This window comes from Camelus ferus, chromosome 18, assembly GCF_009834535.1.
Source record: "Camelus ferus isolate YT-003-E chromosome 18, BCGSAC_Cfer_1.0, whole genome shotgun sequence".
Lineage (NCBI taxonomy): Eukaryota > Metazoa > Chordata > Mammalia > Artiodactyla > Camelidae > Camelus > Camelus ferus.
The window spans coordinates 27,971,596-27,996,704 of NC_045713.1; the positions used below are offsets into that span (position 1 = coordinate 27,971,596).

Genomic DNA, 25,109 nt, shown 5'->3' on the forward strand with positions numbered 1-25,109 from the left:
CATTTCTAATGTGCTCCCAGGTGAGGCAATATTGAGGATACAAAAAACACACTTTAAGTGTCAAGATCTTTAGAAAAGAATAGATATGAGATAGAATTTTAAACCATCCTTTGAGGTCCTATTTGATATCATTAGTCTCAAGCTAGAGTTTGGCTGGAAACCCTGGCACAAAAGTACAAGGCTGAGAGTAAGGGAGCCTGCTGGGGCCATAAAGGAGAAGTGGACTCATCAGAAGTTCCAGTCCTGGCTCTCTGAATACCTCACCGTGTTGCCTCAAGCAAGTTATTTTTTTTTGCCTGGATCTCTGGTCAGTGGCCCCCACCACTACTTGACCAAAGTCTGCAGACCAACTGTGTCAGTATTTTCCAAGGATTTTTCAAATATAAATATTCTACGTCTTCACCCTTAGAGATTCTAATTCAGTCGGTCTGAAGTGTGGGCTGAGCATCTGAATCTGTTTACATCCAGATTCGGGTACACACACGTCCAGGGTGGGAAAGGGGAAGGCAAATGACAGCAGAGGTGGAACTGTCCGTGGTGCTATGTAGACTAAACACAGACTTAGGGGATCCCTGGGAAGCGATAGCTTACCACTTTGAGAATCTGGAAAAGATGCAGCTATTTTTTGCCCTGCTTGGTTACCAGCATTATCAGCACACTGCAGTGATGCCTAACCCAGTGGAAAATGGAAAACAGTTATGCCCAATTATTTCCAAAATCATTGCATTTGAGGCATCTGCAACAGTTCCCAAAGCAATGGTGAGAGACATGATTTACAATTCTCCAGATCTCCCTGAACACTAATGATATTACTAAGGAAAGGCTTCAGATAGCAAAATCATTCCTTATTTATTGCTTTAGTTTGAGGAATGCCTGTGCAAAACTTGTCTGTGCTTTCTGCGGGGATTCCCCACCATAAGAGAGGAATGAGCAGAGGGAGAGGGGAGAGGATAAAAGGCAGAAATGAGGATTAAGCAGAATGCCAGGTCTGCCTGGCTGGCTCATTTTTCTAGCTGCCCCCAAAGATTTATGCACCTGTCCAAAATGAACTACAGATCCATTACCCAGCACACGAAGCCGCCTGGAACATTAAACAGCAGAAGGTCAAGCCCAAATGACAGTCCACTGCTAGCTGAAAACCTACCTCCTCTCTATTTTTACCCTTGTCTTTCAAAGAGAGCTGAGCAATTTTACTTCGGTTGGCAGCAGTGGGCAAAAATTTTTATTTTAGTTTAGTTTAGTTTGCAGGTGTAAGAAACTCTATATTGCTCAGTTTATAACTTAACACCTCCCCTACGACCTGGGTAACCTTTCCAGGACAGTTCTAACATTAAATCTTTTACCTAGTTTATATTATTCAGAGATCATCAGAAATTATCTATATGTTTGTTTAAGTGTCCATCATCTGTCCTCCCTCCTAACCCTCCTCTCCCCCAAAACTGTAAGCCCTGTGCAAGTGGGGCCCTTATCTCTTTAGTCTCAGTGGCTGGCACATAGTAGATACTCAAGAAAGATTTGTTGAATGAATAAGTGAGTGAATGCATGATGCTCCTCTCAGTAAGTCTGTAGTCCTCTAGGCATTTCTCTGAGCCAGTATCTCCTGCTATTCGTCCTCCACACTACTTCCCAAGAAGCCTGAGGAGTCGAGCTGCTCCAAGAACTCTGCCTTCCAAAGTACGGGTTTCCTTTGCCTGGAATTCCCCATCTCACTCAACAGCTGGATCCTGCTCATCCTCCAAGGTTCGATTCAGGTCTCACCTCTGTTCAGACGCTTCTCTGATTTCTCTCCCTTTTCCCCAGGCTGGTCCCCCTTGCTGTTTTGCCTACACACGACCCATGCCCTTTGCTCCTGGTGACAGTGTTATATTCTTCCCCTGGGGAATCAATCTTTCCCTACCCTCAGATCTTGGGGTTGTGATGGGATTGATACCACCCCTGGACTCAAGGCTGAGCTTGTGACTTGCCCAATCACAGGTACTATTATTGATCCTGGTAAAGACATGGGACTCAAACTGGGCCAATAAGCATCAATGCTAAAACTGGAACACTGAGAAAGAGATTTACTTCATCTGCTTGAGCTACTAAGGTGATATGGAGAAAGCCTAGAGGTGTGTGGTCATAAGAAGGGAGCCTGTCTGAGAATGCAGCCAAATCAGAAAAAAAGAAGGTGGAGAGAAAAGTAGATAGGCACACAGACAAGAAGCAAGAGAGTGAGTGAGCAAAGGAGAAAAAACTGGCCAAAATACTGACCTCTGATGATGTCACTGAGCTCCTGGATCCAGCTGTTCCTGAAGTTAGCCCTCAACTTCTCAGTTACATAAGCCAATAAAATCTCTTTTTAAATTAAAAAAAAGTTTGATTTGGGGTTTTGCCACTTGCAGTGAAAAACATCATAGATGACATACTCTCCCCTGTGTTCCCACAAAACCCTGATTTAACGTCCCCCATAACATTTACTGAGGGGTGATCTACCAATTGCCCTGTGAAACTGTGAGCTCCCTCAGGGCAAGAAACACAGCTCATTCACCCCAGTAGCCATAAGACTTGGTGTACCACAGATACCCAATAAAGATTTGTAAAATGAAAGAATGAAGTAATGTTTATCTCGAAATTAATGAAGATTTCTATTTATTTTGTTTTACTTTGAGGGCCTTTCTGATAAGAACTCTTAGACTCCTCAGGATCCTAGCTGATTCCACTCTGCTCTACTCCCTGGAGTGCTTGTTTTTCAGTTCTCTGAAGCCAGAGATTCCAGAGATGACAGGAAGGGGAAGGTCCAAGGTGGTGAGAAAGCACACGGCCCACGGTCCTATTATCACCATGCTTCTTGCTGACTTGGACTTCGCCCAAGGCCAAAGTCATTACTGGAACCCTACACTGTCCGGGTGAGGGGCTAGAGCACTGGGACACAGAGAATCCAACACATGTCTGCAACGTTAATTTTTCATGCTCCTGTACCTTTCCTGATGCTTTTCCTTGACTGAGGGCCCATCCCTTTCCTCTCACTTAATTCTTCAAAGCTGAGATGAAAAATCACCCCCTCCAAGGAATCTGCCCTGAACTCCCAAGGATGACAAATTCAAAAGCCTTCAGGGACCAGGAAGTGAGAGAAGCAGGGCAGACTGGCGACCTGGGAGCACAAACCCCACCTAAGTGCCCCCATTCAGCTCTGGCCAACCATCACCACAAGAAAATCCAAGATCAGAAGACCAGCTTCCCCTTGCTGGGGAGCCCATGTTCTTTGAACATGGGTTTATTATTTTGTTGTCATTGTGAACCTCATCACCATCATCATCATTAAATACTACGTCTCGGGCATCAGCTGACAATTTCTGGGCTGGGGTTCGTCCAGGGCACGATATAGGACCATCACATCAAAGAGTACAGTCACCTATGTGTGTCTGTCTTTTCTAAGGCCCCATCTCTGCAGGTCTCACCCCACCTCTCCAGGTCTGCGAATGACCCTCTCAGTCCTCAGCGGCTCTGTACTAACCCCAACCTCACTGGTACCAGGAGCAGACATTCTGCCCATGCTCTGGAAGGTGACTCCCTGCTTACCCCACCGAGCTATCCTCCACATGGTAGCAATGTCTCCAAAATAAAAATGAGATCCTACAATTCCTCCATTAAATCCTTAAATGGTTTCCTCCCCCAAAACACATGCATGTATACACACACATTTAAACAAATAACTATAGTTACAAAATGTACTAATGTTACAAAGGGAAAAAAAAAAATGAGACTGAAAAATCCCCTAATGGAGAGAGAGAATTTATTCTGGGTAGTTAGGAGAGGTTTCTGTGAGAAGGTAGAATTTAAATTTAGACCTGACAGATGAGAAAGACCAGTCACAGGAAGAGTGAGGGATGGAGTGTTTTAGAAGGAGCTGTATGTGCAAAGGCCCTGAGGCCTGAAAGAGCTCCAGGTTTCAAGATCTAAGAGGGAGACATGCACAGTGGCATGAGGTGGGGCATGGATAACAATTCCTTGGCCACCAGGATGCTGAGAGGATTAAAAGAGAGTGTGCAGGCCAAGTTCTTGGCACTAGGTCTGGATGTGGTTAGCACTCAATGAATAGCTGCTATTCTTAGTAAGATGGCCCTGCTGATGTGAAGAAGGGCTTGTTTACTTCCTGATGCTAGGAATAAGGCTGCCCAGCTCACGAGGGAGAGCTAAAAGCCAACATCAAAGGCTCCTTTATGACACAAAACAGTTCCATTTTCATGGGCTTATGGGGATCAGGCACTTAACTAAAAAAAGCTTCTAAACTCATTACAAAAAGAACTTCACTTTCCCTCAGAAGGCAGAAGAACTGAGAAAGAAATGACAAGAAAGTTCCAAGGAGGTGGCAAAGCTTAGTGCAATTGGGAACCGGTAGAGAAGACCAGCTCTCCAAGAAGCAAAGGAAACCATGCCCCACCACTTCTAGGGCACTCAAAGCTTTCTGGACCCCATCTCAGGGAGAGGGACTGTGGTGGGGGGTGGCTCTGGGTGCACAGTAAGAAACATAACCTGGGGCCTAGTGTTCCTTTGTGCAAAACCCACTGATCCAGCCTCTACTGGTACTGAACTTCATGCCAGTGTCTTGGTGTGTAGAGTCTGATAAGAAGTTATCACTCCTCTGGAAAATCAGACCACCGAGGAGAGAAGCCATGTAAACAAGTGCCTGCACTAAGGCATTACGGAGGCTGTGAAGGAAATGGGTGCCAAGCATATGGGAAACACAGGGAGGAAGAAGAGGTGGGTGGCTCTACTGTGAGGGGAGCAAGAGAGGTTTCTTGGAGGAGAAGACAAGAGTGATACCTTTTAAAAGGAATGCACCAAGGATGGCATCCAGAAAACATAAAAGGATCAGAGAAACCAACAAGACAAGAACCCCAGTGGAAAAATGACTGAAGGATACAAACAGGCAAGAGAGGGAAGAGAAGATATGAAGGGTCAAAAATCATGAACACATCATCAGCCTTATCAGTAATCAGGCCAATAGATGAAAACCTCAATGAGATATTGTTCCTGTCATGCTGGCAAACATAAATAAATGATAAGTCTTACGATGCCAAGGGTTGTTGAGAACAATGGGAACTCTCACCCACTTGGTTGGGAAGGAACACTTGGTGCCACCACCTTGGAGAGCAATTTGCAATAGCTAGGGGGAGTTGAAGACAAGCATGCCCTATGAGCCAGCGACTTTACTTACAGGTACATCTCCTATGAGTCTAAAGCATGTGTGGCAGGAGATATGTAAGGATGCTCACTGCAAAACTGTTTGGGTAAGGAAAATTGTAAACAACCTAAATGCCCATCAAAGGGAGAATAAATACGTACAACATTGAATATCCACACAACAGAATATCAGTAAATACAGCAGTTATAGTTAATGATTAGAAGGCCATGCATCCAAATGTATAAATATTCAAAAAGGTAATATTGGTGAAAAATACAAAGTGTAAAAAGATATAATAAGACTGATATCATTTTATGTGAAGTAATAAAAAGGAAACCCTCTCCTAAGCATATGTAATAAAAGTATAAAACCACAGACAGGAAAGACATACAACCATTCCATGGAATGGTTCCCAATGGGAGGTGGGGTACAGACGACTCAGCTATATTTGAAATGTTTCATTTCTAAACATTAACATGTATTAAATCTGGATGATGATACATGTGTATTCATTACATCTTTCTCTGTATTCTAGGGCACATTTAAAATATTTTGTAATGAATTTTTAAAAGCTTAAAAGCCAATACGACAAAATGTAAACAGCTGTTAATTTTAGGTGGTGGGAATTGTGAGTATTTGTTATATTATATCTATGTATTTTTTCTCTTCCTTTAAGAGATCATCACTGTATAGCCACATATCACTGCATAAGCACCCTGGGAAACTCTTTGGCAGTATCTGATTGATTGATTGATTGATTTACTTACTTACTTACTTATTTATTAAATGGAGGTACTAGAGATTGAACCCAGGACCTTGTGCATGCTAAGTATGTGCTCTACCACTGAGCTATACCTTCCTGGCAGTATCTGCTAAAGTGGAACATATGCCCACTCTGTGACCCAGCAATTCAGTTCTTAAGTACAGACCCACAGATAGCAGGGTTTATATCCATCAAAAGACATCTACACACAAGAATGTTAATTACAGCACTTGGTGTAACTGAGCCGGACTGGAAGCCACCCAAACATCCGTCAACAGTCAAGGATAAAAAATATTGTGATATATTCATACAATGGAATATTCTCAATGGAATTCATAAAATGTGAGAGTCATACAATGGAATACTACATAGCAGTGACTGCTATCTGCAAGAACATGGATGAAGCTTACAGATGCGACGGTGAGAGGGAGAAGCCAGACACAAAGGAGAATAGACTCTATGATCCCACTGATGTCAAGTCCCAAAACAGGCAAAATGAAGCTACTGTCCTAGAAATCAGGAGAGTGGCCACCCCGTGGGGAGAGAACGGTAAGAGGAGACTGGGAGTTCTGCTCATGGTCTATTTCTTCTGTTTACACAGGTGTGTTTGTTTTGTGAAAATCCATCAAGCTATACACCTAAGATTAGAGGTATTTAAAAAAATGACAATAAAAATTAAAAAAAAAAAAGGCCTACCACCATAAAAATGAGAGATATGACGAGGGAGAAGAAGGCAAGAGAATGGGAGAAAGAACCCAGCATGCACATGATCGAGTGATCACCAATGACAAAAGAACCGCAATCAAACTAGTGAGGCTTCTCTGTAAACCCACTATCTTCGGCTAGTATCTGAGGCTGTGCTACCAGGTAACTTGCAGCGTCTCCCTGGATCCTCACCAGAGCCTGTGATCTAAGTGCCCTCGCCCCACGTGACGGCTGAGACAACTGACTCACAGACTTGCCTGACGTCACGCTGCTGGTGTGTGCCAGAGACGGGGTCTGAACTGTGGCCAGTGAGACGCCACAGCCCACACGCTTACCTCTTGGCCTCTGGTAATTCAGAAGCCAAAGTGCATGGCTTCTAAAAGTGCATAAGGCCCATGGAGCTGCAGAAAAGGTCAAGGGGAAGGAGACGGCTTCCTCCATCCATGGGGGAGTCTCACCCCAGAGGCCTGGTAATGGGGAAAGAGCTAAAATGGCGGCAACCTGGGAAACTAAAGATGCTTTTTCCTCCCTAGCTCACTAAAGATGAGCCAAGATGGTAACACACAGTTCTCAAATGTTAATGGAAGTTCTGAAGGGGAAGGTAGCAATTATTCTCACTTAGTGGAGAAATGAATAAAAGCTGAGAAGTGCTCTTCCAGGTTGTGATTTTAATCAGGTGTCCAAAAATGTGAGGGAAAAAAGCAGACATAACGTGGGTTACGTATATTCAGAGGGCCTTCAGAACCAGAAGGAGTGATTGAATGATGACATACAAGTAATTTAACAGCCCCAGAAAATGTTTGGGGCAACACTTAATGCCCAGCAGACAGTCAAGTGTTTTATAATTCATGTCAACTTCCAAGCCAACGGGCTCAGCACTGCTGGGTCAGAGGCTGGGTCTGAGATGAGTGAAGATGGGGAGTTGGCCAGTTCTCACTGGTGAAGTGGGGGGGCCAGATTCCAGTTGTGTCACCAGGCAAGGCTGATGCAAAGTCTTTGCAGACCCTCCTGCAAATGCTCTCATTGTTGGGTCTACATTCAGCAAGCAGGTAAGGCCTGAGATCTTTCTATGCACAAGGATCAAAGACCTGTAAGTTACAGAAGTGCAGGGACCCGAGGAGAAAGGGAACTGGAAGCCATACAAACTACTAGAAATAGACCATGAGTTCACCCACAGATTTCTATGTAGCTTGAATTCATTTATTCATCAAATATGTTTAACTAAGCACCTACTACGTGCCAGGCACTATGTGAGATGCTGAGAAGACAAAGACTCCACAAGCTGCTCTAATTCTGCTAATTTCATGGGATACTTGGGCGGAGGGAGGGGGAGGGAAGGGCTGTGCATCAGGCAGCCCAGAGGGAGCGTGAGGAAGGAACACAGAGGAAGGATGGCTGACACTCTTGAGTTCAGGGAAGGCTTCCTGGAGGAGGTGGGACCTGCAAAGTCTGTGACCTGAGACCACCAAGATGATTCTCTTGGAATCAAACTCTCCACGTGCTACACATGGAAAACACGCAGGTTGGGAACAGAGCAGCAGATATGCTTCTGGTTGCTGGCTCTGAATTATTTGTTTATAAAATGACCTTGATTTTTACATTGGATTTCAATTTGATATTCTCGAAAAGTCCTCCCAAGAACCCCCCACCTACTAAACACACACACATAGCTGCATATGTATGCATATGCAAATTTCAGGTCTGAAGCTCATCAATGTCTCTCTCGAGACAATTTTTCTGGCAAGACGTCTTCAGCAACTGCTCTCCTGGAAAATATCTTAAGAGGCTTTTACTGTATTAAGGAGAAGCACAAATGTGTGATGTGTAATAAGCCCAATTTCTTTCTTCTTCTTGTTTAATACATTAAGTCCCGGGACTATTTACACGGTGGTTGGCAGAGTGTCAAATGAGAAACAAGCTTGAGTTTATAGCTTCATTCAGCTGGAGCTTCTCGCTCCCAAATTTCTCTCTGGAAAACCTTCAGCTGCAGGGGATGGTGTGTGAGCTCCCTGTGTCTCCGTCCTAATTGGGTGGCAGTATTTGCATTGTCTTCTGGATCCTCTTCCACATGAGGGTATTTCTGGCAGAATCCCCCGAGATCGTGCATTTATTTCCACGAAGAAGTCTGTGTCAACACGCGACTTTCTGCAGTGCCAGCTCCCAGATCTGGGTGGGAGTTTATGGGGCTTCTTGACTGGAAGGCACAGTGCCATCAGCACGAGTCTGAGTCAATTCCTGATAGGAGCCACGGGAACTTGAGGGGAGGCTCACAGCCTCTGAGCCCGGTTTCCTCATCTATGGGACATTTTCTATGGGGCTTGATAAGAACTGCATGATAAAAAATGAATACAGAGCCTCCATATACATGACATATACATGATATACACATGACAAGCCTGGAACGTGATAGCTGGTATTACTGCACACAGAAATACAGGGTTGGCGGGTGCTGGACTCATTACTTATGTCAGGCTTGTCCACTGCACTGGCTCAGAGTCCCTCTGTAGTAAGGCTGCACTTATGTGTCAGCCTGCTCCATCTCACCACCGGCCCGCAGGCCCCTTTCACAATCCCGGACGCAGCACTCACCATGTGCAGGTGCTGTTGTGAGCACTTTACCAACGTTCCCACTTTAAACCCTCATAACACCACCAGGAGGGAAGTGCTGGGGCTATCCCTGGTACACAGAAGGGGAAACTGAAACACAGAGAGGCCAAACAACTTGCCAGAGGCCACACAGCTAGTGAAGTAGTAGGAACCTTTTCTTTTTCTTTTCTTTTCTTCTTTACTCTCAAGGGTCGGCGAAGTCCTGCTAAATGAATACATGCACAAACACATCAGTGAATGACCACCTCTCCAAACACTCAGGTTCACCAGGAAAGTTTACAAGCCTGTGGATCGACTACGAAGGCAGCGGCTCTCAGCTCTGAAAATGGTCCCCACGTGAGAGTGGGTGGAGTGTGAGAGGTGAGTGGTTCAGCAGAAGGAGGAGGCAACCACGGGCCCTGGCCTCACCGGCTCCCTGACTTCTGCACCAACGAGGTTGAGAAATTGACTTGTAGAATCAATATAAATGCCTACCAACTGAGCAATGGCTTGATAATGGACATTCATTCGTCCTCTAGGGTCCTCTGCAGCAGATTTGTGTGTGAGAGCGTGAAGGCTTAGGGCTCTGCAGACCGTCTGCCTGGACCTATACATCAGCCTTGACACCGCTGAGCGAGATGACCTTGGACACGTCACTTCACCTCCTGGTGTCTCCGTTTCCCCATTTGAAAAGTGAGGTAGTAGTAATAGTAACCTACTCCAGGCGAGGAAAGAGGTGTGAGGTAGGCAGACTCATGCCTCCCCAGAAGATGTTCGCACCTTCATCTCCAGGACCTGTGAATATATACCTTACGTGGCAAAAGGGATTTTGCAGAGGGGATTAGGGGCCTTGAGAGATGGAGATTATCTTGGGTTATCTGGCTGGGCCACATCTAATCTCAAAAGCAGAGAGCCTTTCCCTGCTGTGGTCAGCAGTTGTGACTATGCAGAAGTGGTCCAAGAGATGCAGCACTGAAGACAGAGGACGGAGCCACAAGCCAAGGAATACAGGAAGCCTCCAGAAGTTGGAAAAGGCCAGGAAGCAGATGCTTCCCTAGAGCCTCCAGAAGGAGCTAGCCCGCTGACACTTGACTTTAGCCCAGTGAGACCTGTGTGAGACTTCTGACCTACTGAACTGCAAGACAATAAATGTGTGTTGTTTAAAGCCACTAAGCTCTGTGCTATTTGTCCAGGCAGCCATAGGAGGCGAACACAAGCTGCACAGAAGAAACAGGCACACGGACTGGAAGGACGTCCCCTGAGCTGCCCGCTTCCCCACCTGCTCCCTCATGTAAGGTTTATTGCCGGAACTCCTGCTGGCCTTTAGAGTATTTTCCCTCTGCAGAAAGCAGCTCTGCATCCCCTTCCTCGCTCTTCTCCAAGACCCCAAATGCACTGGGACCTTGGCCTGGCTCACAGGACTCCCGTGTGAGAACTGACTCACTAGTCTTCCCCACTACAAGACCATGAACTTTGTGGAGGCACGTAGTGTACTTTAAATCATCTCCAACTCCCCACACCTAGCGTGACACCCCTGCACTCTGGACGTGTTTGCCTAATGGAAGAATTCATCAGCCTCTGCGTTCCTCCAGATGCCCCTTGTTCCTGCCACCGTCTCCACCCGCAGCCCCACCGCGGTCCTGCCGTCCCCAGGGCCGCATTCAAATCTGCGCCTCTCCTGGAGCTGCAAAGGCGCTTTCCAAGGCTCAGCAAGTGCCCATCGGTTCCTCCACTGCGGGTGTATGTGCTTTTAATGAGAATTTTAATGCATAATTTCTCCAACAAGTTGAATTATCTGCGGCTCGGAGGAAAGTGATCTGCCTAGCCTTAATGCCAAATGAACTTTCAGAGACTGACCCCATTATCCTAAGAACGAACGACAGTCTCTCAATTCTCATTTGCTCACTGAGCAATAATATAGACTTTGAGTAGCATCATCAAAAACATGCCTTCCATCTAAGCCCAAGTGCCAGCGAGATCCGTGTGGGCAGGGAGCTCCCAGGCAACTCCCTCAGATCTCGAGACAGCCAGCGTGGCTGTCTGCAGAGGCTTGCCGGGCTCCTGCCTGCCCTGCAAAAAATACTCAGCCCAAAGTGGAGAACAACCTCCAAAGATGCCCTGAAAGTTATTCTACTCACTTCTGTAATTTAGATTTTTTTGATTTTGTGCCAAGACCCAGTGAAGTAAAGAAAATTAAAGGGAAACCTCTCCATTTAATTTCTCCTTGTTTATTCATTAATTCCGACCATGAGTATCTCTGGTGTGCCAGGTTCTATTCTAGGAGGTGGAGAGAGCAATGAACAGAAACAGACCCAGGCCCCGTTTCATGAGCTTCCACTCCAGTGCAGAGAGACAGATGCTACTCAAGTACACAAATAAGTCACTTCCACTCATGGTACGTGCTAGGAGATGTCAGGAAAAATGAAAACAGAGTCGGGCTAGAGAGTAGCATTAACAAGGGCGGACGCTTGGAAGGACCCTCTCGGAGGAGTGAAACTGAGCTGAGACCTCACGAGTCGCAGGAGCTGTCCACTCAGAAATCAGGAAAAAAGCTGTTTCAGGCAGAGGGAACAGCCAGTGCAAAAGACTATGAGGCGAGAATGGCATGGAAGTCTTAGGTCAGTGTGGCTGGGTCTGCAGGGGGAGAGGAGTGGGGCACAGATCAGGGGACACCTCATAGGCCACAGTAGAGAGTCCTGAATTTAACTGGCACCACTGGTGGGTTTTACTTAACAGTGATCCCATCTGATTGGTATCATACAAAACCTCACCACGGCTGCGGCGTGGGAATGGACTGCAGGCAGCGCAAGAATGGGAAAAGGCAGCCATGGAAGGTCTGATGCCAGAGATGACAATGGCTGGGTTAGGGTAACCTAAGCAGGGAGGGAGGGAGGCAGGTGAACTGGAACCACTAAAAAGACCACAGAAGTACAGTTTGGCTGCCACCCAGGACAGATCTGAGACTTTTTGGATGGGTCCCAAGATTTGTATGAGCCTGCAAGCCATTAGATTAAATCAGTAGATAATAATCCCACACTTCTTTTCGTAAGAATTACTGTACTCCTTGAGTACAAGTGAGAATTCCTTAAACTACATTGTGAACAAGTGCAGAATTCCTAAGTCTTCTGCTTTATAAGCTTAATTCCACTTTTCTTTAACAGAAAAAAATGGAATGGCAGATTTATTCTGGACCTAGGATAAGCCTGCTTTATAACTGTTTAAATCATGATCCAGCAGCCCTGATGTGATCAGACTTCTAATTCGGTTTACACACAGAAATCTCCGAACATGTAAGCTTAACAGTCAGTAACAGTCTTCTCTGTGGAATTCCAAGTGTTGGGAGTGGGCTATGGAAACTCTTGCTCTGGTTTTCTACAATAAAGACTGCAGGGATATAAAATAGATAAAACAACAAGGTCCTACTTCCAGCACAGGGAAGTATATTCAGTATCTTATAATAGCCTGTAATGAAAAAGAATCTGAACAGGAATATATACATATGTATGTATAACTGAATCACCATGCTGCACACCGGAAATTGACACAACGTTGTAAATTGACTATACTTCAATAAAAAAAAAATAAAGCTAAATTGAGAAAAACAAACAAAAGGACTACAAGGAAGCCTAGGCCAGGAGCCTCTGTGAGGGAAGAACTAGGAAAGCCATCGCTTGTGGAACCTGCGCAGGGCTTCGTCCACACGACAGTGCTGGGGCGCCACACTGCTTCCACACCTGCACCACCCCGAGGGCTTGTTCAAGCCAGCCCGCGGGGCTCAGACCTGGAGCCTGGGGTGGGGGGCAGGGGGGGAGTGCAGGCTGCAGATCCGTGTGTCTATCAAGCTCCAGGTGAGGCCGATGCAACTGCTCAGAGGCCACACTTTGAGAACCTCCGTCGTGGAAGGATGCCTCCTGCACAAGGCCCGGCTTCTCCCATGTCCGGGGAAGGGTCAGCTTTGCCTCCTCTGATTCAACTGTCTCTACCGAGCTGGTTCATGCACTGAAAGTGACGAAGTGACCCTGTCTCCTACTTGACTCGGAGCCAAGGGCTCACCAGCTGGCTGCATATTGGAATCATCTGGAGAGATTTTAAACCCTTCAGTGGCCAAGCCTAACTCCAGACCAATTAACTCAAAATGGGGGGGTGGGGGGGTGGGGAGTGGGTCGGTTTCAGAGTTCTCACAGCTTCCCGAGTGATCCGAAGCACAGCCAAGGTGCAGCACTGCTGCAAACATGAAGGATGAAGAAGTCATGCCTACTGGCTGCAGCAGACAATGCCAGGCTTGGCTGTTGCCTTCAGTGACCCTGGCACGGAGACACTTAACTGGTGCTCAGTAAATGCCAGCCGAATGAACAAACGCTGATCGACTGGCAAGCTTGTGGAGGGGTGGCACCTCCTTTCTCCAGGATACTTGCATAAATATACAGAAACAAGCTAGGTCATTATCCATCATTAACCTTAATGAGGTTGTAATAGAAGGAGCTCCTCTGAGGAAGCTCTGCTTGGGAAGTAACTTCACATTCTTAAGTCCAAAAAAGTATCATGAAAGCTAAGGATGAAAACTAGAAAACATTTTTTTTCCCAGAACAGGAGTCAGCAAACTATGTCCCACAGGCCAAATCCAGCTGCTACCTCTTCTTATAAATAAAGTTTTATTGGCACACAGACATGCCCACGTGCGTCCACACTGTCTGTAGCTGCTACCACAACGGCGGAGACGTGTATTTTCAGCGGACGTGGTCAGGTCCATGAAAACAAAAATACTTACTCTCTGGCCCTTAAACAGAACAAGTGTGTGCCCTCCCCTAGATCCATGAGAACCCATACAAACAAAACATAACGCGATCATCTACAGGTGGTGGGATTATGGGTGACTGTTTTTTTCCTTCCCGTTTTTTCTTATTTTAGCCAATCTGTTGAGTTATGAGTTTACAGGAGCACGTACGTTGAAATCACCACCTGAAAGAAGGGGAACTCGTCTGCCTTGATGCAGGCAGCAGTGCGCGGGCTGCGCGGCCTCCTGGGTGACGGGACCTACCTTGTTTCCAATGGCCTTCTTGGGTGGGAAGTTGTAGGCCCTCACTTGGGGGTACTTGTTCTGTAACTTGTGGTGTAAACCCCTGAACTCTGTGTACCGCCGGTAGATGTTCCACTCGTCGTCTTTTATCCGGATGTAGACCTTTCAGGAAAAGGAGAGAGAAAGAAAATGTCAACGTCTCTTGAACCTGTCATGACAGAGGAGTGGGATTCAGGCAACGCTCCACCCAGGAAACCAGCTCTGCGAGGGCAGGAGCCACATTCACCTCCTGAGCCTGGAGGCCCAGCGCCTAGCACAGAGCAGGGACTCAGTGTGCTCAGTGAACAAATGGGTACACAAGAGAAGGACTCCATCAGGCAGGCTACAGGAACAATGCGTTGTACATCGTGTTCCCAATATCAGCAGAGGCCGACAGCCCGATTAATCTCAGAGACGCATTTTTCATGCTTTTGTCACGTGCATATTGTAGCAGGGACGGCTTGCTGGCAAGAGGCCATTCATCCTCACTGGCTACGTGCCTCCTCGTCTGTAAAGTGGAGCTGACTCACAGCACCTCCTCCCCAGGTGGTGTGGTGGATGTTCGGACATGCAAGCCGTGAGGCCATGCCCGGGGTCACACAGACCACCACACGGAGGGTTGGAACTCAATCTGGGGAAGGAGGCAGGGAGGGGGCCAGAGTTGATCTCAGCCCAACTGGTTGGAAGGTCGCATCAAGATGGGATAAACACAACCCAGGCATAAGACTTCTTTATTTTAATCAAGCCGTAACTCTAATGAGAACATTCTGCAGATGCAAAATGTAAGGGCCGTTCCATTAGTGTTTTACAGACCCTTACACCTTCCAGGGACACACGGCAACTACATCTCAAAGCCAAATAAAGAAATGGGAGAGAGAGCAATGCATTTTTAAAAATTACATGAGTCAAGAACAGCCCAGAGAGTAAAGTCTTCGATGATAAATAACTATTGTAATCTGCACTCACTGAACGTCAAGATACGTCTTAAAACCTCTTTTAAGTATAAAAGTAGGCATCTCTAATGTGAATGATAAATTCTGCCTCTACATAAAAACCACCCTGTATCCCCAGATGTGTGCATTTGAACTTTGGTAAGATGACTGTCAAGGTCTCTCATGATATTCTATGAACAAGGTGAAGGAAGGAGAATTTAAACCAAAGAAGTTCAATTAACGGATGGAAGTTTTCAGTGGAATTAGATGGAGAAATAGAGGCCTATCAAGTCTGTTAGAGGCCCCCAGGCGAAGAGAGACAGTAAATGTACTGGATGACAGATACCAAGTGATCTCAACTGGCCTGAGGGATGAGTCGAATGCAATAGGATGAAATTCAAAAAGATCAGTGTCAGATTTTACAAGACAATCCAAAAAACCAAATCTGTAAGTGTAAGATGGGGGAGATACGGCACAGCAACGGCCTGTGGGACACAGACGAAAGTTTTAATAAATTCAAGCTAAGTGAATAGTGCAAAAGGGCCAGCAAACAGCCCGTGTACTCTTTAGCCCTCATAAAAAGGTACATGGTAACTTCCAGAAAAAAAGGAGATGGCGAGTCTTGCTCTATTCTAAATTGACCTTACCAACTTAGGTTTTGGTTGCTACCTGTTAAAAGATGAACTGAAACACATTCAGATCACTTGCTTCTCAAAGTGTGGTCCACATACCAGCAGCATCGGCATCACGTGGTGAGATGGTATCAATGCAACATCTCAGGCTCCACTCAGAATCTGCATTTTAACCAGAACCCCAAGTGATTCATACACACCTTAAAGATTAAAAGCGCAGGCCTTGGGAGCTGATTTGCAACCAAATTAGCTGAAGGAAGATGGAAGACATTGGAGGAGGACAACCTGAGCCTTGAGATGCAGGAGGTAGAAATCTCTAAATTCCTGAAAAGGTTATAATAAGGAAGAGGAAAGACCAAGATGGTATGTTCTGGATGATTCCAGGAGGCAAACTTCTAGCAGATGGAAACTAGAGAAAGACAGATTTCATCAGGAAAGAACTTTATAGCAGCCAAAGCTGCCTAGAGAGGAAAAGGTATGTCTCAACAGAGTTCTTGGCACTGAGTGTCCAAGCAGTGGTAAGATACCTGATAGGACAGCTACTACAGTTACGCAAGGATCTGATTATCACACTGAAGGATACGTTAGATCCCAAAAGTGCCTACAAAGGCCTGGTTAGTTGTGGAGAACAGGGACTTCAGGCATTCAGTCTCCATACACTGAGACATGATGAATCAGTCTGCAGCACATCTGGGGCATTCTTTGCATCCTCCCAAGTCACAGCAAGTGCTAGCTGCCCATCCAGTATCCAATTCCCCCAATATTTCTGGGGATAGCAATGTGTTCAGGAAAAAAAAAATGTCCAGCTACACATTCCTGTTTCCCTTACAGATAAGAGTGGCTAATGAGATGTAATCAAAAATCACTGTTTGGGGCTTCTAAGAAAGCTCTTTGGAGAGATCTGACTCAGCTGACAAGTGCCTTTTTACTTTTCTCCCCGTCTTTTTCTTTCTTTCTCAAATGCAGATGTGATGACTGGAGCTCCAACAGCCATATTATGATCATGAGGCAATCTTGAGAATGGAACTAAAAAGACAAAAAGGACTGTGGGTCTCTGATGACATTAGGGAGCCACCATACCAAACACCAGACTATCTATTCAAAACCTTTTTTTTTTTTAACGAAAGAGAAATGTTGACCTCTAATTTGTTCAAGCTAATGTTTTAGAGGTCTTTGTAGTAGGGACTCTGATACGTCTTGAATGGACTGTATGCTTGCAGCATATTCTTACACAAGTCCAAACATCCCCTGGAGAGTAGCAAGTTCAAGTGCCTGTCTGATCATCATGCACAAGACTAATTATCTAGATTAAAGGAGGTAAACTATGGCCCAGTAGGTCAAATCCAGCCACATCTACTTGTTTACCTATGTTTATAGCTACTTTCATAATACAATGACAGAGTTTGAGTGGCTGCAAAAAAGACCATATAGCCTGCTAACTTGAAAATATTTACTTTCTGACCCCTGATTTAGATGATTCAGAGAGTCCTCATTACTGTTATTTTTCTACTGACATATCCAAACCTAGCGTGGAGAAGGGCAGTGCTTTCCAAACATTACTAGCCCTTGGGTAAGCAACATTAACCATTTGGGACCCAGGAATCCGTAGTGTTCCAAAGCTTTCCTGGTGGTTCTGATGAGGGGGTAGTATAGTCTGAATGTTTGTGTCCCCTCCCCAAGTTTATATGTTGAAATCTGAACCCCCAATGTGGTGGCATTAGGAAGTGATTAGGTCATGAGGGTGGAGCCCTCATGAATGGGGTTAGTGCCCTTATAAAAGGGAACCCAGAAAGCTCCCTCACCCCTTCCACCACGTGAGGACAGCGAGAACACAGCTGTCTGTGAGCCAGGAAGCAGCTTCTCACCAGACACCACATCTGCTGGTGCCTTGATCTTGGACTTCCCAGCACTGTGGGGAATAAATGTCTGTTGTTTAAGTCACTCAGTGTACAGCTGTTTGTTACAGCAACCCAAATGGACTAAAACAATGGGCAATTTGGGGAACCCCTGATGTAAACCAGATTATTCCACCTCTCTGACTATGCGTTTCCTTGTCGATAAAATGGAGCTGACTAACAGCACCTGCTCCCAGGGCAGTAGGGAGAGTCTTCAGGAACAGAATAAACCATGCGGCCATGTCTGGGATCACACAGACCACCACATGGAGGAGGTGCAAATTGATTTGGGGAACGAGGGAGAGGCCGGAGTTGAGATCAGCCCAACTGGATGGAAGGTGACATCAAGATGGGATAAGCACAACTGGGGCATAAAAGTTTTTTATTTTATTTTATTTTTTAAAAACTTTATTTTAATGAAGAGAACACTCTGGCAGTACAAAATAGGAGGGCTGTTTCATCACCTTTTACCAGCCCTAACACCGTCCAGGGACACACACTACTTCACAAGGGAAAACAGTGGGAGAGCAATCAATGCATGTTTTTAAAAATTACACAAGTTAATAACAGCCCAGAGAGCAAAACCTTCAAAGATAAATAGCTATTATAATCTGCAATTACTGAATGTCAATACACATCTTAAAAACCTCTAACATAACGATAAAAATTGGCAATTCTAATGTGAGTTATAAATTCTGATTCTACATCTTTCATAACACACTCAGGAGCCAAATCCTTCACTCCATGAAAGCACCGAGTTCCTCCTGCTTCTCCAGCGGCCCCTTCCTGGCTTTCCATGTGGACCCCTCCTCTCCTGCCCCTGCCCTAAAGGCGGGAATTGTCCTCTCCCCAACAGGAGCGTCCAGTCTCAGGTCTGTGCATTTCAGTTTTAGGTCAATGACTCTCAGATCCTTCTCTCTAGTCTGGACCTCTGATGTGAACTCTGGCCCATACTTGATAAAACCCTTCCTGTCGAAATCTGTACTCAGGATCTGCACAGCAAGCCTGCTCCCCCTGGGACCTCGCTCCCTCGGTGAATGGACCTGAGCCAGAAACCTGGGCATCAGTGTCGACCACTGCTGTTCTTCAGCCCCCATCCAAGTACTGAACAGCAGGGCCTGCCAGGCCCACCTCCAGAGTCAGCCCCGCCCCTGCCTGGACCACTACAGCAGGCCTCCAGTTTCTCGTCTGGCCTCCCAATTTTCCCCATTCTATTCATTTTCTCCTCCCCTGTTCAAACTCTTTCAACTACTGTCTGTGAGGACGCTCATGCCAGAGACCGGGTCCTGGGGTCGGTACAGGGGGCAGCGTCTGTGGGCGCGGAAGGCGCCTGCGTCATGGCAACCATCTAACTTCAGGTTCCACCCCTTGCTTTGGTAAACCAGGATGGTGCCAACGGGCCTGCAGTCTTTTGAGTTCTTTAATTTCTTCAATTCTTAAAAATTCTTACAATGAAAACAATTCTTTAATTTCTTCAATTCTTAAAAATCTCTTGACAAGCAGGATGGTGCCAATTTGCCTGCATTCTTTAAAGACATCCTAAGAAAAAGTTCAGATCAAAGCAAATATCCTGTCCTAGAAAGAGCATCGCCCATTGGCCTTCCAGCTTTCTGCTGGTTGTATACCCTGCTATGGGGCACGGCAGCCATTCAAGAACTCAGAACCTCGAAATGCTAGGGTCAAATAGGACCTTGGAACCCATCAGTTCAACCCTTCCTTTTACAAGTCATAGGACTGCTATGTCAAGTACCCTCTTCTCATCCCATATCCTCCTTGATGTCTGGCTCCAGGGGACCCATGGCCTGGGGGAAGCCACCTGAGCTGAGAATATAAGTAAATGTGCCAGGGGGAGGGAAGACTATGGGCATGATGACTGGGGCAGGGAGGGAAGCAAGATCCTGGTGGCAGAGAGAGGAGGATCTGACATCATAAGAGTGTGAGCAGTAAGGAGCCACACTGCATGGAGCCCCCACTCCAACCCTGGCTCGGCTGCGTGCCAGCTGTGCACCCTGAGGGGGGTCACTTCACCTCTCTGTGCCTCTGCTTCCTGGTTTGGGAAATGAATATAATATTAACTCCTTCACTGGGTCTTGGGAGAATTATATGAGTTCACACATGGAATGGGCTTAGAACAGGGCCTATGTGATATTAGGCAAATTGCTTCTTTCTGAGTCTTTTAGTTTACTCATAAGAGAAATGGGCATAATCCAGAAAAAAAAAGATGCTTGAAAGGATTCATAAAATTGCCCCAAGAGTTAACTGCCCCTGTTGCTGTTGTCATCATCCCCAAAAGCATGAGATTCTGCAAACTGGAAGAAGCACTGCCACTGAAGCCACACCTGTCTTAGCTTTACGATCTCTACCAGAGGGTCTCTGCTTAGTAAAGAACAAGAACGCAGATTACCACTGAGCCTTAGACCCGGGGCTTAGGACAAATTGTGCCGTGGGTCATTAAAAATTTCATATAAAAATACAAATTATCACGCCCCTCCCCTAAAAAGCTCCACAAACATGAATCCCAAAGCACGTTATTTCTCAGGAGTATGTGAAAGCAGCTCTGCCGCCCCCGAGACGGGATGCTGTGGCCCCTCTGGCCCCCATGGTGCTCCTGGGAGCACCCTGCTTCTTCCGGGCCTTGCTTCCTCGTGCATAAAATGCAGGGGCTGAACTAGATGGCCTCTGGGTCCCTTTACGGCCCTCCAGCTCTAGTCCTCTGAGTCCTCACGTGCCTCATAAATGCCAAGGACCACACTGGGCCTCTTCCACCCACGTTCCACTCCCATTTCATTGTGGAGACCAAGGTGCTCTTGGAATCAGGCAGGAGGTCTGACCTCAGCCTTGATGTAGGAGGAATTCATACCCAAGGGGAAAGGCAATGGCAGACCCACCCCTGGAGTGTCTTTCTTCAAAGCTCAGCTGTCTGAGAGTCGCCCAGCCAAGTGGGAGAGCAGGATCCTGGGAACAATGGGTGGTGAGAACTGATGCCCAAGGGGGAACCAAGAGGGTTCTAGGTACTTCCATCAAGTTTGCTGACTGTCCTGCCTGTGCCAGCATCATCAGGCTGAGGTCTTCCCAGAAGTGAAGAGTGGCCATCAGGCATTTCCCACACCAGCTTCTGTTCCAGCTGGAGGCCGCTAGATAACAAAGGGAGGGGAGATGGTCACAGAGGCCCTGTACTGACACACTTCCGGTCAAGCACCCCGTTCTCAGCACCTGCTGTTGTCTGGATGTTGATCAAACCCTGATCTCTCTGGTTAGCAGTCAATTGTGAAGCTTGATGAGAAATTCAGCAAGAGTCGAGTTACCCACTGCCAGCCCCAAGAGAGTAAAATGATACTTTTCAGAATCCCAACAAAATATAAATACCTTCACCACTAACACTTGCCACTTATGAAGCACCTACTGTGTGCTGGGTACTCCGCCAGGCCTCGCTTCTTGTCCTCACGTTAATCTGCAAGGCAGACAGTGTGAACTTGCCCCTTCTCCAGATGAAGACGTGGGCTCAAAGGAGGATGCCACTTGCCCTGGGGAGGTTGGGAGGTAGAGGCCTGAAGCCAGGCCTGATGTCCTAGGCCCAGCACTTTCTATCACAGCACACTGCTGCAGAAACCGAGGTTCCTGAGGGCCCAGGAACCCCAAGCCAGCCATGCTGGGCAGCTGGCAAGGAGGGTCCCTGCTCGATGGCCCTGAGGCCCAAATGCGCCTTTCCTGGGCAGATCACACATCCTTGGAACAGCCTCCTGGGTACCACATGCTCCAGCTGTGCCTTCTCACTTATATTTCTCCCTTCAGGAACCTAATGCCATTGAAATTGCCCACAATTACCTGAACAGTTCACCCTCAACAGCAATGCTTTTAGCATCTGAAATTGGGAAACTTCCTCTGCAAATTAAGTTGCCCTTGAATTATACTTAACCAGACTGTGCACATATTTCACTGAAGAGTCGAAAGGGCTTATGTCCAAAATTATTAGGTTTTTGTTCTTGTTTTGTTTTTTTGGTAAAGGGCTCCCATTCCAAATTAAATGTGATAGGCCCCAATTCCTTCTGCTTGAGCCATAAAGATAATAATTCCTTGGAGGAATAAAAGCATTGACCTCTTCCAGCAGAATCAAGCTCCCTTTTAAAATAGGCAATAAAAGGACACTTCCAGTCCAATCTCCTCGACTCAGCAAAAGAAAGATAAAATAGGAGGGTAATATCTGTAATCAGGAATCAGCACAAACCCTCTCTTCTCTATTTTCAGAGGAAATTTGAATTTTGAGGTTTCTTTTCCACTGGGGAAGAATGACCCCGGAAATGCCTGTAATAACACTGGGGTGAGGAGAGGTTAAGTCGGGGAGAAGGCAAAACCTCAGTGTGGATGCACTGAGGTTGGATCAAATTCTTGTGTAGACAGGGCCCCTGGGAAACACTCTCAGTGAGAAGATGGACACTCCCGTCCGCTCCCTGGGCCCCTCCCAGGCAGCGCCCCTCACCTGCTTGAACGTCATCTAACTGGGCTTGCAGAGTGCACTCCTTGGTGTCTGCTTCGCTTCGCTCTGTACTGGGGGCAAGGGGGGGGGGTGTCTCCATGTGGTGTGGATGGCGCTCACATGTTCTTGTCCACTGCTGTGGAGTGGCCCCCGGTGCAGACACCCCACGGCTTATTTGCCTGCTGTGCTGGGATGGGCGTTTGGGTTGTTTCCAATTGGGGCTGTTATGGGTAAGGAGCTATGGGCCATCATGCCCTTGGCTTTTGCACTCAGTTCTTTGCAGATTATAGATCTAAATGTGAAAGGTAAAATCAGAAAGCTACTAGGAGAGAACCTAGAAGGCTATCTTCATGACCTTTGGGGTGGGCAAGGATTCTTACCCAAAGCGCAGGAGGACACAGGAGACTTCTGGGTGCTGGAAATGTCCTACATCTCTGGGCAGTGGTCACACAGATATATATAGAATTAAAAATTAACTGAACTATACATTTAAGATTTCTGCATCTGATATTTACATTAAGCCTAGATTTAAAAGTAAGTGAAAAAAAAAAAAAGCCACACCTAGAACTCTCCTCCAGAGAGTGAGCTTCTACCCTAAGTTACGACTGGAGGACATCTAAACTAGACTGTGAGCGTCCACATGGGTCTGACACACAGTCAGATGTCAGTGTTGACAGGGGTGAGGGGCCCAGGGACAGGACTCTGGCCTCAGAGAGACCTGGGTTTGAATTCCACCTCTATCTTTTGCTCGCCAAGCAATCCTGGGTAAGTTAATTTCCCTCCTCAAGCTTCGATTCTCCATATAAATATATAGATGAAAGGAGGGAGCAGGCGGAGAGGGAAGAAAGGGAGGAAGAGAATGAAGATTTACGGGCTGGCTTTCAGTGGGCTGAAGTCCCAGATCTGCCGTCAGGGTCTGCCGAGCACAGATACAGGCTTTTTGGCCAGTTGCGCCCTGGATCTTAGGCAGGACCGAGCCCTGTCCTGCAAGAGGCAGAATGGCCCAGAGAAATGGCATGGATTGTACAGGGAAAGAGGCCTGGGTTCCAATACTCCAACCTCAAGACTCAGCTTCTCAATCCGTAAAATGGGGACAAGACCAGCTTTGTCGGGTGGTTGTGAGCCACCGTGCCTGGCAGGCAGGAAGCAGTGGCAGCTGTTAATATTATAGCCCCATCACCTTCATCGTCATCTGCCTTTGTGTACATGAACTTCCCTATTACAGAATTAGGGGTAATTATAGGATGTGCAATCACGAAATTAAAGCAGGTAATTACCATGCCTAATTAATTGTCAAATGCTAGGCAGGCGAGGGAACACAAACATAACACACAGTCTGTGGGCTGGGCAGTTAAGCATCCCCTCTGCTTCCAAAAACTTGTCAACAGAAACAGCGGAGTTCGGTAAATGACCTTCTCCGGTGGGTTTTCAAGTATGTAAACGAAACCTGGGACGTGCTGCTGGGGCGTCTGACTCAGAGTGAGCTCGATACCCGGGCATTCATACAGCCCCCGTCGCACAAGCGCCATGGTTCCCGGGCGAGAGTGCTATTTTCGGACAGGGACCTCACAGGAGGTACGTGCCAGATGCTCCTAACCTCTTCAAGAACCAGACCCCACAGAGAAACCTGCCGCTGTGAATGCAGCAAGAACCCGGGAATAAATGCGCATCCACACACCGCTTGTTTGTCAGGCTGCCGGGCTTCCTTCAGAGTAGATGAAATGTCTGCCTCTCCACTTCCAGCTGCTTCTTATTATCCAGACTCCTCCACCTCAGACCCAAACCTTTTTTATGCACATTATGATATCCAACAGTGGAAGTTAAGCCGTACGAACGTCCTCGGATTTACAGATGGGGTACTACTTAGTGGCGCCGATCACATGCTAGACGTTTTACTTAGTGTTTGCAATGGAGCCCTGCCATTTTTTACGCCTAAAAACAGAGTCTTGGAGCAACTAAGCAACGGGTCCAATATGACCCAGGGGGTGAGGGGCAGAACAAGAGCTGGGCCTTAGCTGACGCCACCTCCAAAGACCGCACGGTGTCCACCCCGGAGAAAAGCAAGCTCTGTGAACTGCACACTCCACGCCCTCCACGCAGATTTGTTAAACGCAGACAGCCAGATGACATCAGGAGAACAAAGATTCTTTTAAAAAATGGCTTTAGGTTCCTAATTCATTTTGCTTCCTTAATATCCAAGGAATGAAATGATTTGTGTTTTGGTTGGCGGCCTGTGTTAATGGATCCCAACAAAACTTTCCTCTTAATGAAATGGCTTCATGTGTTATTAACTGTAAGTGTCCTCGCTGCTAGAACAAAATGCCTGAATTGCTGTATGACCACGCTGATGGAGTGATATTATTGCAGTCAAACGCCGAGAGTAAGATGGATAACTTGGAGAAAAATGACTTTATGGTTCACTGGGTTATGTAAATGAGGCAGACTTGTAAAGGCGGAAATGCACTATTTACTAAGAATTGCCAGCACCATCCCGCATTCCTTTTAAAAAAGGATAGCATTTGAGCAGCTTAGGAGTGCAGCAGACCCAGCCCAGTCTCTGCTCCACCTGCAGCGGTGACACTACAGTAATCACCTCATGCTGGCTGACAAGCAGACCTTCTGTTTCAGGGAACAGATCACGGTGCACAGGGCATGTTCCCTGGACATCTGACCCCAATCTCACACTCTGAAAGTGGCATGGCCAGCAGTACCCAAAGACTACCCTGTGAAGCAGACGACACTTGTCTGGTTATGCAGATGATGAGAGCTGGACACTGGGTTCAGGGCATCTTCTCTTCCTTTGAGACCCTGCTCAGGGCAGCTGTCTTCTCTCCCCCAGCACCTCCAGCCCTCAGTCAGAACTGGGTGTTCCCTCCGTGGAGTAACCAGGGGTGCCTCTTAT

The 25,109-nt window shown here is 46.7% G+C and overlaps 1 protein-coding gene across 3 annotated transcripts in view; it reads right to left on the reverse strand.

Annotated features, from left to right (window-relative positions):
• The window catches only part of SNX29 (sorting nexin 29), a 587,367-nt gene that overhangs the window by 65,344 nt on the left and 496,914 nt on the right, over window positions 1-25,109 (reverse strand). For all 3 annotated transcript variants that reach the window (XM_032460769.1, XM_006190981.3, XM_032460771.1), the window contains one exon: window positions 14,257-14,397. In XM_032460769.1, coding sequence (XP_032316660.1) covers window positions 14,257-14,397 — 141 coding nt within the window. The remainder of the gene's footprint in view (window positions 1-14,256; window positions 14,398-25,109) is intronic.